We start from the raw sequence: 18,949 nt of genomic DNA, 5'->3' as shown, positions 1-18,949 counted from the left end.
TGTCACCAAAAACAAGTTTGCATTTCATTTGTGATTTTATTTCCCCCCCAAAAATGGCAAAAACAAAACAAACCCAGAATTGTCCAGATCTTGCAGTTGGTTTTGTTCATTTCAAAAGAAAAATATAAAAGCTAATATGCTTTCACAGTCAAACACAAAAACATGAACCAGTATTTCAGAAAAAAACATCATTCAGCTATTAAAAGTTAGCAAGCAACACTCGCATGCTTCGAAATAACTTCCTGGAACAGTGCTCCTTTTCGTGGGTTTATTTTAGGCTTTAATTTTGTGTGTGAAAATCGAAAATTAGGTGATTTGTGGTAGCTAACTTCTTAAGTAGATCACGAAAAAAAAATGTATTACAACATTGAGGCATCTCTTCAACTTTGACAAAAACAAACACAAGATAACATGGAGCAATTACACCTTAGTGTTTCCTGTGAACTCTTTTGTAAAAATGAACAGTAACATCTTGACATTTTAACTACAGATGTTAAAGCTATGTGGTATCAAATGGTTTAAAATCCTATTATAAGTTAATTTAAATAAATGCTAGGGCAAACAGTCAGTTGGAGATGAGTACAAACATTAGTTATACCTTTTATGTGAAGGGACCGTGTTGATAAAAGTTATTTCCTTTGACAGAGAGAACAAATTGAAATAACATTGCAGGAAAACCAAAACGAGCTCATTCCCAACGTTTCTGTGCAGCCAAAGATTTGAATCATAGAAAAGGTCAGCATTACAGAGCTACACAGTTGGGTGTAACAACCCCATGGATGACTGCAGCAAAGTATGTCTTACTGATTTAAAAGCATTCATAAGTCTATAAGACTATAGTTCAAAAATAACTGGATGTTACGACGTCCGACTTTGCTTAACTTCCTCATGTGCAGTGAGAGTCCATATGAGGTGTAAGTTGATGTGAGACCACAGTAGAGGTAAATGGATGTTGGGGATTTAGAAATTGGAAAAACTGAAACTGGAGAAAATAGCTTCTCTACAGGAAAGAATCACACCACTCACGCAGGCAGCCATAGCAATCGCCCTGCTGTTTGACATTGGCCCCGCATGTATCTTTCAGCCAGTCCCGGAATAGCTCCTCATCCTTCTTCAGCACTAGGAACTGACCCAGGACCACGTAAGCCTATGGGAGTACACAAGTGAGAAATGAGGGGGAAAAAAGAGAACATGAATGACACACTAACCACTAGGTAAAATGAATATACAAAACAAAGTTCCRTTATCTCTTATGTCCATCGGCACAGCCAGAAGAGGACTGGCCACCCCTCAGGGCCTGGTTCCTCTAGGTTCCTTTCTTTTTAGAGAGTTTAACCCTAGCCACTATGCCCATCTGCATAGTTTGCGCTTTGGGTTTTAGGCTGGGTTTCTGTATAAGCACTTTGTGACATCTGCTGATGTAAAAATGAGCTTTAGAAATATATTCAATTGATTGATTAAAGTTCCAAAGTTAAGTAAACTCTGCATCACCTTGTCGAAGCCCTTCTCCTCCAGTCTCTTGCCAAGCACCTCTCCAATGCCAGCAAGTGCATTGACTAACTTCTCCCCCATGGGTTCTGCCACAAACTCTTTGTGTTTCTGGGATGTTGACGACATGGCTGCTTTCTGTCAGTGATCACCCAGAGTACCTTCACACAAGGAACAGAATAGAAAATGAAGTAATTCACTACAATTGGAGGTTATTGCACCTTTTATCTACTACTCTTGGTTTTAAACAGTTGAGGCACACACTTGATCTACGTCAATATATGGTGTTGTTAGCTGTAACTAACGTATATTAAACAGGACATACCGGGTGAACATGACAAACAGCAGTGCCACAATTTGCATAAAACATATTGGGAGTGCCCTAGCATTACCTCAGTGTCTTACAAGTTCAAAACTGAAACCAACACCTTTCCATGTTCTTTGTGGGAAACAAATACTCAKTGTATGCTAACTTGACCAGGACCACAGTGTAATACACGCAAAGTTACATTGAGTTTGCTAATATACATAGCCACAGTAGGAGCACTATTTTTGGAGCTCTCAAACTCCGCGCCCAGCAACTTCACCTGAGCTAACTAGTTAGCCATTTAGCAAGCAAAAGTGTAACTAGCTAACATAACAATTGGGTGTGATAAAAAGCTTGCTACGTCAGAAATAACTAGCTTCTAGCTACGTAGCAACGTGTTTGGATCAGACAATTGAACTGAAACTCACATGACTATTCAATGTTTGCTAATGGTGATTGTGTGCTAGCTAACTAGCCTGAGCTAACGGATCTAACGTGTGCGGTCTGCTTCTATGGATATATTATAGCTAGTCTCCCGTACCAACAATCAGATTTAAAGCAAGCGTAGAAGTTTAGAATATTACAACTATTCGAGTCGCGAAGTGGTGTATAAGCTACCTTGTTTCTTGTCGTACGCGGTTTCGTGACCCTTTCCAACCACGAAGAGTAGACGGTAGTTACCGCACTGGCTGTGTGTGATAAATGGTTTTCATAAATTCCGATAACACTTCCTTATCCCGCCGTTATGTTATTTCCGCTTCCGTTATTTCATTTTGCSACTCAGATTTAATCAAAAACTCTGGTTCGGTAAATGTGAACTTGCCACTTTCCCATGTGTAATTTAGGCCTACTTCTAATAATCATCTTCCAAATTTATCTCAAGAGCATTTCGATGTTTAATATTCAGCTTTCAAAAGATACACATATTGTTGATATCTTCTCTATATTTGATTGGTGTTGYCAAATTCTCTTTGATCTTCACAAGTGCATAGACTACAGTGTAGGGTCAAAGCAAGKGGCCCAATTGGGAATGTGTGTGTATGTCTGTGTGACTTACATAAAGATTTTGGTTARTGGCATCTGTCAATAATGAATCAATGCTTTGTTATTTCTACCAAAATCTTTGACATAATTTATTCCGGGAACATGTGACATCAACTGGAGAGAGGTTTTAGATAATTGAGAGAGTCAGTGCATGTGTTGTGTGCTGTACAAGTGTGTTAAAGTGGGAGAGACTGAGAGGATACATATTAAACCTTACCTGACTCACATGAAATAGCCTACACACAATGCTGCCCTAACTTCAGTACCTTGAAATTTCAATGGTTTCATTTGCCCCTAAAAAATAAATACATTTGGGAAATAAAAAAAGGAACAAGAATTCATGTCAAATCTTTACTGTATGTAAATAACAATCATTGTTTACATAAATCCAGGGTCAAAAGCAAAAACTCTACTTTACACACAACAGCAATATGCAGCTACTTGATTTTATTCAACAAGGAAAATAAATGTAAAACATCTGTCTGTGTTTGTGTGTCTAATGGTGCACAGCCTGCATCCTCACTGGTCAGATCCCTCTTCTCAACCACATCTATTTGGTGATGTTGTTTCTGAGGAAAGAGGAGGAATACAGGCAAAACATATTGAGAGGGAAACAGACAGCAGTGTGAGTAATAATTAGGTACATAATCTATGTAGGTCACATTCTCCTTTAAATTAAATACTGAAATGAAATATTCTGAGCTGCTGTCATTCTCAAACAGCGCCACTATAATTAGACTAGAAATACATACATCTAAGGCAGGGTGAAAGAGAAGACAAAGAAAGAGGTTTGTAAAATACTCACGCATTCATGCTCTTCCCACTCCCACTCAGAACAATGTAAGGTGTTTTTTGTGACTTCTGTTTCTCCTGAAGCAAAGCGACCGTTCCTAGAGGGGTATCACTACTGCTCATCTTCTTCAGCAGCTGATAAGAGAGACGGGTGGGGGATCAATTTAAATAAACCCTCGGTCAAACCACTGACTAGACTAAAGGTGCATCAAARCAGGGACCGARAGACTGAAAAACAGCTTCTATCTCAAGGCCATCAGAATGTTAAACAGCCACCACTAACATTGAGTGGCTGCTGCCAACATACTGACTCAACTGCAGCACTTTACAATGTAAATATTTGATGAAGAAAATGTATCACTAGCCACTTTAACAATGCCACTTCATATAATGTTTACATACCCTACATTACTCATCTCACATGTATATACTGTACTCTATACCATCTACTGCATCTTGCCATCTTGATGTAATACATGTATCACTAGCCACTTTAAACAATGCCACTTTTATTGTTTACATACACCTCATATTACTCATGGACTCATTGTATTACTGAACTCGATACCATTCTACTGCATCTTGCTATGCCCGTTCTGTACCATAAACTCTTCTATATATTTTTATGTACATATCCTCTTTCATTCCTTACCGTTGTTGTGTATAAGGTGAGTTGTTGTGAAATTGTTAGATTACTTGTTGGTTAGTTACTGGCATTGTTCGGAACTAGAAGCACAAGCCTTTCCGCTACACTCTGCATTAACATCTGCTAACCATGTGTATGTGACAAACCCTTAACCACATGGATTTTGAATTTAAAGTGAGTGGGGCATATGGACAAAAATTCCATAGTGCGATAAATTGGCCCGAATTGATGCGTTTAGGAATAAATAGAACTATAATTTTAGAACATTAATCTGCACCACATAATTATTTATGATCATTTAAGACTACTAAATTGATGGTTTGCAGGCATCAATTGTCCCATTAACAAATGCACGCCATATAGCAACTGATTTCATTCCAAAACATTCACATTTCTCTAGTATAGGCTACATATTGTAATGAAATATAAGCGCAATGCCGCGATAAGTGAATCGATCGATCATTTTGGTTATCGTCCCAGGCTAGACTAAAACGTGGGGCAAGCCCTGCAACCTGAATGGTGCTTTGTAAGGCCTCATATTACTCCATGTGCTAGCCTCCTTACACGGGGCTTCTGTTAGGCAAGGGTTGATTTCAAGGTTTTACTGCTAACCTACAAAGCATTACATGGGCTTGCTCCTACGGATCTTTCCGATTTGGTCTGCCGTACATACCTACACGTACGCTAGCGGTCACAAGACGCAGGCCTCCTAATTGTCCTAGAATTTCTAAAGCAAACAGCTGGAGGCAGGGCTTTCTCCTATAGAGCTCCATTTTTATGGAAATGGTCTGCCTACCCATGGTGGAGAGACGCAGATCGGTCTCAACCTTTAAGTCTTTACTGAGACTCATCTCTTCAGTAGGTCATATGATTGAGTGTAGTCTGGCCAGGAGTGTGAAGGTGGAACGGAAATTTGGCTCTGGGACAACGAACCAACCGCTTGTCTGTTGCTGCCTGGCCGGCTTCCCGCTCTCTCCACTGGGGATTCTCTGGCCTACTAAAGCCTATTAACAGGGGTGATCACTGGCTTACTGGTGCTCTCATGCGTCCCTAGGAGGGGTGTTTCGTCACTTTTGAGTGGGTTGAGTCACTGAGTAATCTGTCCTGTCTGGGTGTGGCGCCCCCCTTGTTGGGTTTTGTGCCGTGGCGGGAGATCTTTGTGGGCTATACTTGGCGCTTGTCTGCAGGATGGTAAGTTGGTGGTTTGAAGAATCCGTCTAGTGGGTGTGGGGGCTGTTGCTTTGCAAAGTGGGTGGGGTTATATCCTTCTGTTTGGCCGCTGTGCCGGGGGTATCATCGGATGGGGGCCACCAGTCTGGTCTTCCTTGACGCCTCCTGTGCCCTAGCCTCCAGTATTTATGCTGCAGTAGTTTGTGTCGGGGGGCTAGGGTCAGTCTGTTATATTGGAGTACTTCTCCTGTCTTATCCGGTGTCCTGTGTGAATTTAAGTATGCTCTCTCTAATTCTCTCTCTCGCGCGAGGACCTGAGCTAGGACCATGCCTCAGGACTCCCTGGACGATGACTCCTTGCTGTCCCAGTCCACCTGGCCGTCCTGCTGCTCCAGTTTAAACTGGTTCTGCCTGCGGCTATGGAACCTGACCTGTTCACCGGACGTGCTACCTGTCCAGACCTGCTGTTTCCAACTCTCTAGAGACAGCAGGAGCGGTAGAGATACTCTTAATGATCAGCTATGAAAAAGCCAACTGACATTTACTCCTGAGGTGCTGACTTGTTGCACCCTAACAACTACTGTGATTATTATTATTTGACCAGGCTGGTCATTTATGACCATTAGAACATCTTGGCTATGTTCTGTTATAATCTCCACCGCGGCACAGCCAGAAGAGGACTGGCCACCACCTCATAGCCTGGTTCCTCTCTAGGTTTCGGTCTCTTTCTAACGGGAGTTTTTCCTAGCCACCGTGCTTCTACGCCTGCATTGCTTGCTGTTTGGGGTTTTAGGCCGGGTTTCTGTACAGCACTTTGAGATATCAGCTGATGTAAGAAGGGCTATATAAATACATTTGATTTGGAATATAAAGTGTGTTATTCAATTGAAAGCCATATGCGAGTTTGGATGAAAAGTATCAGATAAACCAAGATTTTAACTTAAATGAGACAAATATACTGATTTCAGTCCTATCAAGTAGGGCTTGCCACTTCAAAAGTGAACTAAAATAATCTTTGAGTGAGCAAGGTTAGACATACCGCTTCCTCTTCCAGCTTTTTCATCCTTCTCTCAGTCTTCATCTTGCCAGACCCCTTCCCATGGAACCGATGTGAGAGCTGCCGGAAAGCCTAGAAAAGGAATAGGATTAGCGTGCAATATTCTTGATGAGCACCCTTTACCTACGTCAAAACAGCAGTTGACAAAAGCAACATTCTGGATGTCAATGATGTTAAGGGAATATTAAATAATCTACCTCTTTGGGAGTGAGCTTCCGTCCAGATTCATCCACATACTCAATCTTGACGTCAGGCTTGTAGGCATCCTTCTCCTTGAAGTCCTGGGTGAAGCCTCTATATTCCTCCCTCCGACTGTACTTGTCATCTATAGTCCTAGAGAATTGGAGAAACAAGGCCAGAGAGTTATCAAATRGAGAGGCTAACGGGTTTTCATACATTAGTTAGGACTCCATTTTACATCCGCAACTTAACGAGGCACTGCGCTAAATACATGTAACACACAAAACATGCCACTTTATTTATGATGTAACTTTTGCAATGTCTGTGAGCAAGCAGCAATTATTTAGGCAGCATATAAGCACACAAAGCACAGGGAACTCACATCTTGTCCTCAATGCTGTAGTTATCATTGGGCAGGGCACCGGTAGGAGCACGGACACGGGATATCTTCTGCATTTGAGTGTCCAAGAGACCTAAGGGAGAGAAGGAGAGTATGAAAGAAATGATGAAGATTGGAAAGGAGAGACGAGAGGAATAGACCAGAAACATTACATGACAGTCCTTTACTAAGCAAATACTGTCAGTGGGGCTACTCCAATCTCTTACCCTTATTCTTGCACAGCGCCAAGGCGGCAGCCAGCCCAGAGCTGACAATAGGTTCTTCATCCAGGATGGTGGTTGATGCTGTGGAGAACTATGAGATGGAAGCAAGAGGTGAGTAAAGCACATACAGCTGACACACATTTTCACCTCAGTAGTTCAGGTGGGAAAGTCTTGTGTATTTTTATGGGTCATCATGGTTWGGGCTGTTACGGTGACCATATTACCGCCACACCWGTGGTCACGAGTCAAGGCCGCAGTCAAATACCACGTGACCATTTAAGGGAACTAGGCTTTTCCAAAACTGCACACTGATACCGCTGATGGTCATTAGTAGCCTACCAAACTTGCTAATGGCTAGTCGCTAATGGCCTAGTACTCAGCGCTCTGTGGTCCCGTGTGGCTCAGTTGGTAGAGCATGGCGCTTGCAACGCCAGGGTTGTGGGTTCATTCCCCACGGGGGGACCAGGATGAATATGTATGAACTTTCCAATTTGTAAGTCGCTCTGGATAAGAGCGTCTGCTAAATGACTTAAATGTAAATGTCCCTGCATCAGGTCCTAACTGCATGGTACTCAGCACTCTATTGTCCCTCCATCAGGTCCTAACTGCCTGGTACTCAGCRCTCTATTGTCCCTCTAATCACTCTGACATCAATGCAAATGCAATCTAAAATCTAATCAAACACTTCATGAGAGCCCATGAGCTCATGTTTCTCAACATTTCTATAGGCTACGCAACTGCGTGAGAAAACAGAGTTGATTGCTTCTTAAAAAGAGAATCCCATCATCTTTCTATAAACTAGGCCACCTATATTTATTTCACAATTTAGTATTTGTCTGTAATAAAGCCCTTATGTGGGGGGGGGGGGGGGAGAACTCATTGTGATTGGCTGGGTCTGGCTGCCATGGCTACACTCCTGCCCAGTCATGTGAAATCTATAGATTAGGGCATAATGAATTTATTTAAATTTTACAGATTGTCTTATATGAACTGTAACTCAGTAAAATCTTTGAAATTGCTGCATGTCACGTGTATATTTTTGTTCAGTATAATTTCACACATATTATTTAGTATTTGTGAAGACAAGATTAAATTGAGAATAGCCTGATGAGTGACAATATGATCACTTGTGAATAATCCCCAGCATACGCTGTTCTAAGGCAAGAAACAGCGCATGTCTTACTTTGTACTTTCCCCGATCAGTCGCCCACATGTACCATATATATATATATAAAATATAGTTAAGTTTGGGGAAGATACATTTCACCATAAAAATGCACCTTTATAATGAAGCATTTCATGCATCATCGCATTTGTGAACTTATGTAAGATAGACTTCGTAATGTGATGAGTAGATAGTCATAATTTAGGCTAATAATATAAGACAAATAGAATATGACGTCCATCTAAACTGGAGGAGGAAATTATTGTCCAAAAACAAACTTAAGTAGCACTGACCCAACAATGATGAATAGTGAATATGTCCAGTGCGCACTCACCGGGGACATGGATGTGCTGCCTATGCTTGCATATAAAAAATGTAAAGTATGTAACTTCCACTCGCTATTCAAGTGCAGGCTACAGATTTTTTTTGGGGGGGGGGCATTCCAAATCTAAAATAATTCCACACATTATTAGTAGGCTATATGTAAAGACCACATTAAATTAAGAATAGTCTGATGGGTGAGAATATTATCAAGTTCTAGCCAAATTGGGAATTAGACTGATGGTATGTGCAGCCTGCAGAAGAAACAGAGCAGAGCTCATGCCTTTCATGCGACTTTTTTCAAATCATTAGTCGCATCATGCACCTGGTTCTTTGTTAACCGCTCAATCCTCAGAAATCATTTTTTTGAAAATATCCTTTCTATTTGATTGAGCTATGTTTAATTGTATTCCTCATACTATTAAAGAATACCACGGAACTCTAAGCAAATCTTGTCTGCTAAATGAACTAGTGTAGCCCACAGCCATTTGGTATAGCCAGGTCAGGGCCTAACATAAGGACAATTCAGAGTATGCTATTCTGTTCTTCCGAAATACTCTACATTTTCATMATGTTTCTCTAGACCGGTCTAAAATAAATAATTTATTGTGATGTTGTAGGCTATATTAAATGGATTTATTCGACTAAAATGTAGACGTTCCAAAAGTCAGCATCAATGGATGTTAAACATGCTTATGCTAATAGTCAATTACAGTGACACCGGCAGTTATTTGCATGACAATCACCAGCTGACAAAATGAAATGACCGCCACAGCCCTAATCACAGTACGTTATTCTGTAAATGACCCACCAGGGGACTCCAATCAGCACTACTGGTAAATGCATGGGGAAATGGAAGAGACAACAAGGCAGGAGGATGACACTCACATCAGGCTGCTTCTGTTCCTCATCCACGTTGACGATGCTCCAGCCGACGTTCTCATCCTCATCCGAGTCTGATCCTCCAGCCCCATCTCTCTCTGCCTCCTGTTCGAAATCCTAAAAACAGAAGGATACAGTTGATACAGACTCAAAACATAGTGTGTTCAAGTGCAAACACACAGAGCTCATGGATATGTCAAGTCTCTCTACGGAGCACACTAGAATACAATTGTAATAGTTTCCTTGTTTATGATATGGTTACGTGCCAATTCTAATGAGATCTATATATTGTTAACCAATTAGCTATATCCCATCTCTTACAATGTACCCACCATGATATCCTCCTGGTCCTCTCGGTTTCCTGACAGGCCGTAAGTGGGGATGTCACCCAGAGTTCTGCAGAACTCAGAGGTGGCGTTAAATACAATGTTCAGGTTGTTCTTGTTGTCTTCGTCGTCACTGCCATCCACTCTTGCAAGCCATGGGACCTGCTCTGCCACCTGAAGCACAAGAGAGTGAGAGCAATGTTTAACCATTTATTGGTGCTTAAATAGCACAACAGTTTTGATGGTAATCTACACAACATTGCAGTTTTCAGTCATCAAATGAGGGATCAATGCACCGGATAGAATCTTTGGCCACAGTGATATTTTAAGTTGAGTAAAGAGAGGAACATTTCTGAACAGAATGCTCACACCTTTTCCCCAGAGTCTTGGAGCAGCTGCTTCTGATTGAGCTTCTTCTGCTTCTCCAGCTGCTTCTGTTTGAGCTTCCTCTGCTTCTCCAGCTGCTTCTGCAGATCTTGCTCTGCCTCGTCCTCCTCCAGCACTGCCGGCTCAGAGGGGGTGAAGTCCTCTGAAGGAAGAGTAAAGTGTAAGTGTTGTCATAATATTAAACAAAACCAGGCATGAGTGAATCATACATTTGTTTAGCTCATCACTAAACCGCTAACAGATGTCTCCCTCACCATCATCACTGATGTCCATGTCAGCCATCCTGATGTCATCAGACTGTTGGGGTACATCTAGTCCCGGTATGATGACACCCTCCTTTGACACCTCCTGGCCCTCATCCAACTGCCTGCGACCCCGACCCCGAACCCTGAAGGAGAGACAGAGAAAGAGTCAGACTGAAACTAAGGTGGCTCATCTGTCATATTCCACTTGAAGCAGAGAGGAGCAGAACCTGGAGCCGAAGTCGGTGTTGCGYGTGTCGTCTAGTTGGAGCTCGTCAGGCAACGCCTTCTTCCTGATCTTCCTGACGCGCTGCTTGGTCTTCTTAAAGCCCACCTTTAACAACAAAATAAGTAAGAATCTGTGTGAACAACCATTAATGAGTGCTCATATTGTGTGTGAACAAATCTCCAAAAAAACACACAGCATTCAAAAGTAGACACATTTACACATGAAACCTGAGAGAAAACATATCCAAAAGACAGCTTTCCCAAGCCCTCTCCAGAGCACCMCCTCCCCACAACCCTCACCATCTCCTGTGGTGTGTAGTACTCTGAGGCAATAGCGAGAGCAGGCATCTCCAGGGACTGGGCCTGGTTCCTCAGGGTCTCCCGGATGGCCTGCAGCTCCCGTTCCCGTTCCCCCTCAGCACAGCCCCCTTTGCTCAGCTGGAAACTCTTCTTCTTCTCTCCATCAATCTCCTCATCATACTTGCCCAGCACAGTGCGCGGCTTGAACTGCAGAGAATAAGTGCAGAGGTGGACATTGGTCAGTGAGATTGAAATAAGCATGAGAGCGACATGACAGCATTTCCGAAATTAAGACGAACTCTTTTCTTACCGTAACCATGTCATCGACACTCTCGTCTTCTTCGTAAGCTTTGTAATCAGGCTTTTTCTTCTTCAACTCCACATTCTTCTCAGCCTTTTCTTTGTCCACTAGACCCACGTTTACAAGTACATCGTCCTCCTCTTCAAGCACACCTGAAAGAGACACACAAAGGCCAAGTATGTGGGTGTTTGATGAGGGTCTGGTGTAAGCACGGTCTTCATTGATATATTTCTGTGTTGTTAACATTTCAACCTCCTCTCACCTTTGTCTTGCAGTGTGAGGATGACAGTCTCCCCTTCATTAAATGACTCAATCCTATGCTGCACAGTGAGACCCTTTAGGTCCCGAGAACTGTAAGCGGCCTATAACAAAGAAAAGCGGAATAACATAAGAGGCATTTTCTAATGTCAGACAGCGCGACAACTCAGTCTGCACAGAATCAAGACATCAAGCATCCTACGTCAAGCATGGTGTCACAGGTCTCAAACTCCATAGGGGGGAAACTGGCAGATTCACTGAATGCTGTTCAAATCTAGCCTGCACTCATACACAAACCAGAAGACAGTGTCTTCATAATCGTAAATTGAGCAGTTGAGATATTCAACACAAGAAAGCAGATTATACCTTCTTGGTCTGGCCAAACTCCTCATCCACCAGATTGCTCACACCAAACTCCTCATCCATCTCCTGCAGAAGTTTGGCCTGATAGAGAAAGCAAGGAAATCAAAAGGAACCAATCAAACACTGAGTACAAAATCATAACTAAGACAACTTCATCTCACAGCCCTCCTCCTCCCCACTCACTCTCTTCTCTGCCAGTTCTTTCTCTTTGGCCATCTTCCGGCTCCTCTCCACCCAGGCTACAGTGTCGTCCAGCCAGTCTCCCTCTGCTAAAGTCTTCACTTTCCTGAAGAAGAAAGAAAAAAAGTGGAAGTGAAAATAAAAAAGTTAAATTAGATCACTTATCAATGTAGTGCAAGTTGGTGGAGTATGTTGGTGGAGTATGCGCAGCCAAAACCTTCCTGCAGTTAGACCTTACCCCAGTTTCTTATTGAGGAGCCTCTTTTCCTTCATAGCCGCCAGTTTCTCCCTCATCTCGTTCTGCTGTTTGATGTACACAGGGTTGATAGTCTCCGCAACCATTGGCTGCTCCTTCGTACCGAGCTCTGGGGCAGCAGACAGGGGTGAGCCAGTCAAATCACGATCAGCCACACTTTCACACATGACCTCACTACTATAGACATGGGCTGCATTTCAAACACAAAAGACACACCCTCCTCCACTTACCCTCACCTTATGYYTTTGGGGGAATCCCCGCGGCCATCTTTGCCGTCGGTCCAAACAATTAGCCAAGCAAGGGAAGTTGGCAACATAAGCMCCTCAGCCCCCGTTTTTTATCAAGTTTGCGAGTGTACAAATCTGTTCACTCAGGGGCCTTGAAACACCCCATAATTCAATTTGCGATGATTGTACATCCGCTAAGAAAATTCATCCGAAACTTAACACCATCATCAATATGGAGAAGTCAACATGCAAGTGTAAGTAAAAACAAATGTAAATAAGCTAGAAATTGTGCTACTAATGCACTTTTGTTTGGTTAGCTTTTGGAAACATTAGCTAGTGCATACAACTTTCCCTGACATCACACTTCTACATTGTAATTTTCGATTTACCTGATATCATCAGATGCAATGCAATCATAATGAACTGTAGCTCATATTAAAAAAAAAACATGCACACCAGCTACCGGTGGTTCCATGATGACTGAAAACACAATTGTGGGACTAACGAGTGACAAATTTCCGGGCAAGGGCGGTCCATTTAAAATKAATWWATTCTTCCCTCGCCCTGCAAGTGTCCATTCACCATACATCATGATACATCAGAAGAGTCCACTTCATTTGAGGGCTGAGGGTGCGTCTTTTACGTGTTTGCAGCCATGGCAATCGAGTTCTAACCAGAGACACCATATGGCTCAAGTTTCTCACCTTTAGTTGTGTCAGTCATTTCCAGAGGCTTCAGACCAAGCTTGGCCCTCAGCTTGCTGTTAAGAAAGAAAGGCAGGCAGGTTAGAAAGTTATTCAGAATTTACTTACACCATCATCAGGGCACCATCATTCAATGTCTGTCACTTACTTTGTCTCTTCAATGCTAAGTGAGGCATCTCCACTTGCAGACTGTGGTCCAATTCCTAAAAGGAAAATTACAATTGAAGTGAAAAACACAGGAGAAAAGATAGCATCTTCAAAATCATACCTGCAGACTATACGAGTGTATTGCGCACTGACTGGTTCTAATTATGTATGTATGTAATTGTTTAAGCCAGGATATTTGCCTGCATTTACCTGGACTCTCTTCATATCCGGCCTCCACTTTTTCTTTCTTTACGCGAGGCTCCCCAGTACTCCTTTCGCCTTTACTGCGACCTTCTCTCTCGGAACCCCGTCCGCTCCTTTCCTTCGATCTGGACCGTTTCCTCTTCTCCCTCTCTCGGGTGACATTTCGTTCCTTGTCCCTCTCCCGGTCCCTGTGACGGTGTTTTTTGTGTTCGCGGTGACGCTCTTCTGCATCCTTATCACGGCCTTTCTCCTTGTGTTTCTTCGAAGACCCCATCTTCCTTGTTATGTGCTGTACAACTAAAAGTGCTGTCTAACGTTAACTCGTTTAAAAGAAGTACCACCAATTTACCGCTCTGTGCAACTAACGTGCCAGCGACAACGTTAGCTGGCTAGAGGGAAAACGTTTATCTATAATAAAAATGCTTGCTAGTCAACCCCCATCTTGGTGCAATCTCCAACAAATGTTTTAAGCTAGTCTTTACGTATGAGTGAATAACAACTAAAAATCACACTGGAAACGAATGGACGACTTGTTGTTAAGACCTTTTGGGATTTATTTCCGGTGTCATATGAAACGTCACATCCTTGGTTTTATGCTGCGTTCAAAACAWCTGGGAACTCGGAAAAATACGAGGTCAAAGCATAACGTCAGTGATCTTCAGGTCGGARAGTCGGAGCTCTGGAAGAGGCTYGAGTTCCGAGTTGGATGACTGTTSAAATCGATTTTTCCCAGTTGTTTTGAACATACTGAAATCGGAGATTCCAAGTTCCGAGTTCCTATTTGTTATGAATGCTGCATCGATATTCGAAAATAAAATAAAAATCGAAAAAGAAACAACAAGCTCCTACTGCGAAAATTCGTTATGAACTATCATCAAACTCGGAATTCCACGTCGGGAACTAGGGCCTCTTTCTGATCTGAAGAGCACTGACGTCATGATTTCACCTCGATTTACCAGTTTTCTTGAAAGCAAATGCTTTCAGTGCGTTCAAGTAAACTGGGAACTCGGGAAAAAGAACGAGCGCCGACTGGGAAAAACCGTTTTGAAAGGTAATCGAACTTGGAATTCTAAGTCAGGAACTCGGGCCTCTTTATTTTTTATTTCTTTATTTTTTTATTAACAACAAATCAATACAGGAAGTACATGGGGGAACACAAGTATATATAAATAATATACAAAGGACAATTGGGCTAGGGGGTACAACATCACATTACACAAGGATCTTAAGAGACATACATACACTTATATTTCTAACAGCTTTTTTGTTAGTAGAGTATTTAATTATCTTAAAATACAGTTCAATGTATTTTTGTAACGTAAGAAAATGTGATGTTTTGTTTGTAAATTTACATTTGTGAATATGAAATTTGGCCAACAGAATAATRAAATTAATTACATAAATTTGTTTCAGCTTATTTCTATCRTAGGTAAAGAATCCAAGCAGTATATCTCTCACTCGGGCCTCTTTCTTGAGCTCCGACCTGAAGAGCACTGAAGTCATGATTTGACCTCGTTCTTCTTCTTTAAGTTTTATTGACGAATCACAACCAACTGACTGGTKCATACATCGCCACCTACTGTACTGGAGTGTGAGRCCGATAACTACCTATCTATACCACTACATTCTCTTCTTAAAACTAACCCTGAATTTCTGATAAAATAAAATAATTCCCTTCAACCACTCCCCATTCCCATCCAACCTAAATGACCCTGTCAAACAACCTCTCCCTTTCTACATCCTACGTCATACATTTCACAAAATAATAATACATGTTCAACTGTTTCCTCTACCATACAGCCATTACACAATCCAGTATCATGTTTCCCTATCAATTTCAAAGAGGAATTCAAACCTGTATGCCCTAATCTCGTCCTACACAACATAACCTCCTCCCTTCTGTTCCCATTATCTGACAGCAATCGAACCCGTTTTTCTGAATCAATGTTTAGATTCCCCCTCCACCCAACTGCACCTGTATATCCATAATATTATTTTTCACTGATATTTTTGCTAATATATCTACTATATAATTTCCATAAACACCTGTATGAGGAGGAATCCAACAGAACTRAATTYCAATACCATTTCTTTGTAACCCCAACAATAGCATCATTATTTCTAACCATAAATCCTCATGTTCTGACTTTCCAGATCTTTAACTACACAAAACTGATGCAGAGTCYCAACATATTACTACTCTTCTATGTTGCACCTCCTCTCCGCATACAACAATTATCGCAGCAATTTCTGTTGAATATACAGAAAAATAATTTGTTAATCTCTTGGATAGATKAATATCGAACTCAGGAATAAATACACCTGCTCCTGTCTTCCACAATAATAAAACTGATTACTAATATATTGATCCACTATTGTTCCTACATTATCTTCTCCACACCACTGTTTGTTTACTTCTGTCAGGCTCAGATCAACATGTGGTCTTGTATAAAACCATGGTGGCACGTTTCCTATTGCCACAGATGGCACTATAACTATTTCTCTGAGTCCATATTCCTATACTCTTTGTCCAATCTATGGGCCAAAACCCCTCTTTTTTTWGTATTTTTTGTATTTTACCCCCTTTTTCTCCCCAATTACAATCTTGTCTCATCGCTGCAACTCCCCAACGGGATTGGGAGAGGCGAAGGTCGAGTCATGCGTCCTCCAAAACACGACCTGCCAAACCGCACTCCTTAACACCCGCCCACTTAACCCGGAAGGCAGCTGCACCAATGTGTCAGAAGAAACACAGTTCAACTGACGACAGTGTCAGCCTGCAGGAGCACGGCCCGGCCAAACCCTCCTGTAACGCATGCGACGCTGGGCCAATTGTGCGCAGCCCTATGGGACTCCCGGTCACAGCCATTTGTGACACAGCCAGGGAACGAACCTGGGTCTGTAGTGATGGCCTTAGACCACTGCGCCACTCAGGAGGCACTAAACCCCTCTTCTGATATCGTTCATATTTCCAGCAGTCTTCCAATACTGTCAGTGTAGGAGGATCTAGTGTATTACCCTTCAGTCTTTCCCAGTGTGCCATGCTAGCTTAACTAGGGGAATTTCCCTAGTTGTAAAGCCTCAACCAGTGTAGTTTTAAATTCACCATCGCACATCCTGTGTGCCCTCGCTTGCATCCTATCAAGGCACAACAGCAATGTAAAAGCCGCAGAACCATATACAAAGCACCCATCATCTATGGACAATCTCATCAAAGTACGATAAATATTCAGAAAAGATTGCCTATATGCCCCCCAATCATCCCCAACTATTGTCCTCATAAGATTTAATACTTTCTTACATTTAGTCTCAATACATGTAATATGATGTCTCCATCTCAGCTTTTCAGCAAACCATAGCCCCAAATACTTAAATTCTGTCACCTTTTTCATTCRTTCTCCATATAATTGGACACTGACATCTTCCTTAACATTTTTGTTAGCGAACAACATGTAGCAAGATTTAGATAAAGATAACTTGAAACCCCATGATAAGGACCATTCCTCTTCTGCTTCAACAGCACCTTGCATTTTCTCTATTACATAAGGAATATTACTTCCCCTTTTTGAAATGGCATCATCATCTGCATATAACGCCACTCCTATACCCTGTCCGATATCCCCAAAGATATCATCAATCATCAACGTGAATATTTGTATTTGTATTTATTATGGTTCCCCATTAGCTGCTGCCAAGGCAGCTACTCTTCCTGGGGTCCAKCAAATAAGATAGGACTAATAGCACTACCCTGTGGAGTTCCATTTTCCACCTCATATTCTCTTGATAACTCCAATCCCACCCTGACCTGGAAGGTTCGGTCAAAAAATAAATCCATAATCCAGCTATACATTTAAGCAATAAGGCCCGAGTGGGTATGGTATATGTTTGGGTCAAACATTTCGGGTAGCCTTCCACAAGCTTCCCATAATAAGTTGGGTGAATATTGGCCCATTCCTCCTGGCAGAGCTGGTGTAACTGAGTCAGGTTTGTAGGCCTCCTTGCTCGCACACGCTTTTTCAGTTCTGCCATTTGCAACCAAGCTTTAACTTCCTGACAGATGTCTTTAGATGTTGCTTCAATATATCCACGTAATGTTCCTTCCTCATGATGCCATCTATTTGTGAAGTGCACCAGTCCCTCCTGCRRCAAAGCACCCCTACAACATGATGCTGCCACCCCCGTGCTTCAAGGTTGGGACGGTGTTCTTTGGCTTGCAAGCCYCCCCCTTTTTCCTWCAAACATAACAATGGTCATTATGGCCAAACAATTCTATTTTTGTTTCATCAGACCAGAGGACATTTCTCCAAAAAGTACGATCTTTGTCCCCATGTGCAGTTGMAAACTGTAGTCTGGCTTTTTTTGTGGCAGTTTTGGAGCAGTGGCTTCTTCCTTGCTGAGCAGCCTTTCAGGTTATTTATTAATTTTAGATTTTTTTTAACCTTTATTTAACTAGGCAAGTCAGTTCAGAACAAATTCTTGTTTTCAATGATGGCCTAAGAACAGTGGGTTAACTGCCTTGTTCAGAGGCAGAACGACAGATTTTTACCTTGTCAGCTATGTTGTCAGTTGTCAGTTGGCTTCTTCCTTGCTGAGCGGCCTTTCAGGTTATGTCGATATCGGACTCGTTTTACTGTGGACATAGATACATTTGTACCTGTTTCCTCCAGCATCTTCACAAGGTCCTTTTCTGTTGTTCTGGGATTGATTTGCACTTTTCGCACCAAAGGACGTTCATCTCTAGGAGACAGAACGCGCCTCCTTCCTGAGCAGTATGACGGCGCGTGGTTCCCCCCCCCAAAATTGTGGGGGGTTTATACTTAGGCACTATTGTTTGTACAGATGAACGTGGTATCTTCAGGCATTTGGAAATTGCTCCCAAGGATGAACCAGACTTGTGGAGGTCTACAATGTTTTTTCTGAGGTCTTGGCTGATTTCTTTTGATTTTCCCATGATGGAGCAAGAGGCACTGAGTTTGAAGGTAGGCCTTGAAACACATCCACAGGTACACCGCCAATTGACTAAAATTTTATGAATTAGCCTATCAGTAGCTTCTAAAGCATGAAATAATTTTCTGGAATTTTCCAAGCTTTTAAAGGCACAGTCAACTTAGTGTATGAAACTTCTCTAACCCACTGGAATTGTGATACAGTAAATTATAAGTGAAATAATC

At 42.0% G+C, this 18,949-nt stretch overlaps 2 protein-coding genes across 2 annotated transcripts; both read right to left on the bottom strand.

Moving 5' to 3' along the window:
• Positions 1-254: 254 nt before the first annotated feature.
• Positions 255-2,555, bottom strand: LOC111950235 (barrier-to-autointegration factor). The gene is made up of 3 exons (XM_023967653.2): positions 2,414-2,555; positions 1,492-1,649; positions 255-1,147 (listed from the first exon to the last, which is right to left on the bottom strand). The coding sequence occupies exons 2-3, from the start codon at positions 1,615-1,617 to the stop codon at positions 1,001-1,003; spliced, it is 273 nt and encodes a 90-aa protein (XP_023823421.1). The 5' UTR covers positions 1,618-1,649; positions 2,414-2,555; the 3' UTR covers positions 255-1,000.
• A 621-nt stretch (positions 2,556-3,176) lies between these two features.
• LOC111950233 (U4/U6.U5 tri-snRNP-associated protein 1) lies at positions 3,177-14,313 on the bottom strand. The gene is made up of 20 exons (XM_023967651.2): positions 13,785-14,313; positions 13,576-13,630; positions 13,428-13,483; positions 12,479-12,605; positions 12,244-12,346; positions 12,064-12,141; positions 11,702-11,801; positions 11,449-11,591; positions 11,139-11,345; positions 10,841-10,944; positions 10,623-10,756; positions 10,353-10,510; positions 9,988-10,155; positions 9,662-9,772; positions 7,291-7,378; positions 7,067-7,157; positions 6,702-6,837; positions 6,487-6,576; positions 3,645-3,766; positions 3,177-3,408 (listed from the first exon to the last, which is right to left on the bottom strand). Exons 1-20 carry the CDS (start codon positions 14,050-14,052, stop codon positions 3,390-3,392), a joined length of 2,358 nt encoding a protein of 785 aa, XP_023823419.1. The 5' UTR covers positions 14,053-14,313; the 3' UTR covers positions 3,177-3,389.
• Positions 14,314-18,949: the final 4,636 nt, after the last annotated feature.

Source organism: Salvelinus sp. IW2-2015, linkage group LG23, assembly GCF_002910315.2.
Source record: "Salvelinus sp. IW2-2015 linkage group LG23, ASM291031v2, whole genome shotgun sequence".
Classification (NCBI taxonomy): domain Eukaryota; kingdom Metazoa; phylum Chordata; class Actinopteri; order Salmoniformes; family Salmonidae; genus Salvelinus; species Salvelinus sp. IW2-2015.
Note: the sequence above shows the minus strand (reverse complement) of the source record. Positions and strands in the feature narration are given on the sequence as shown.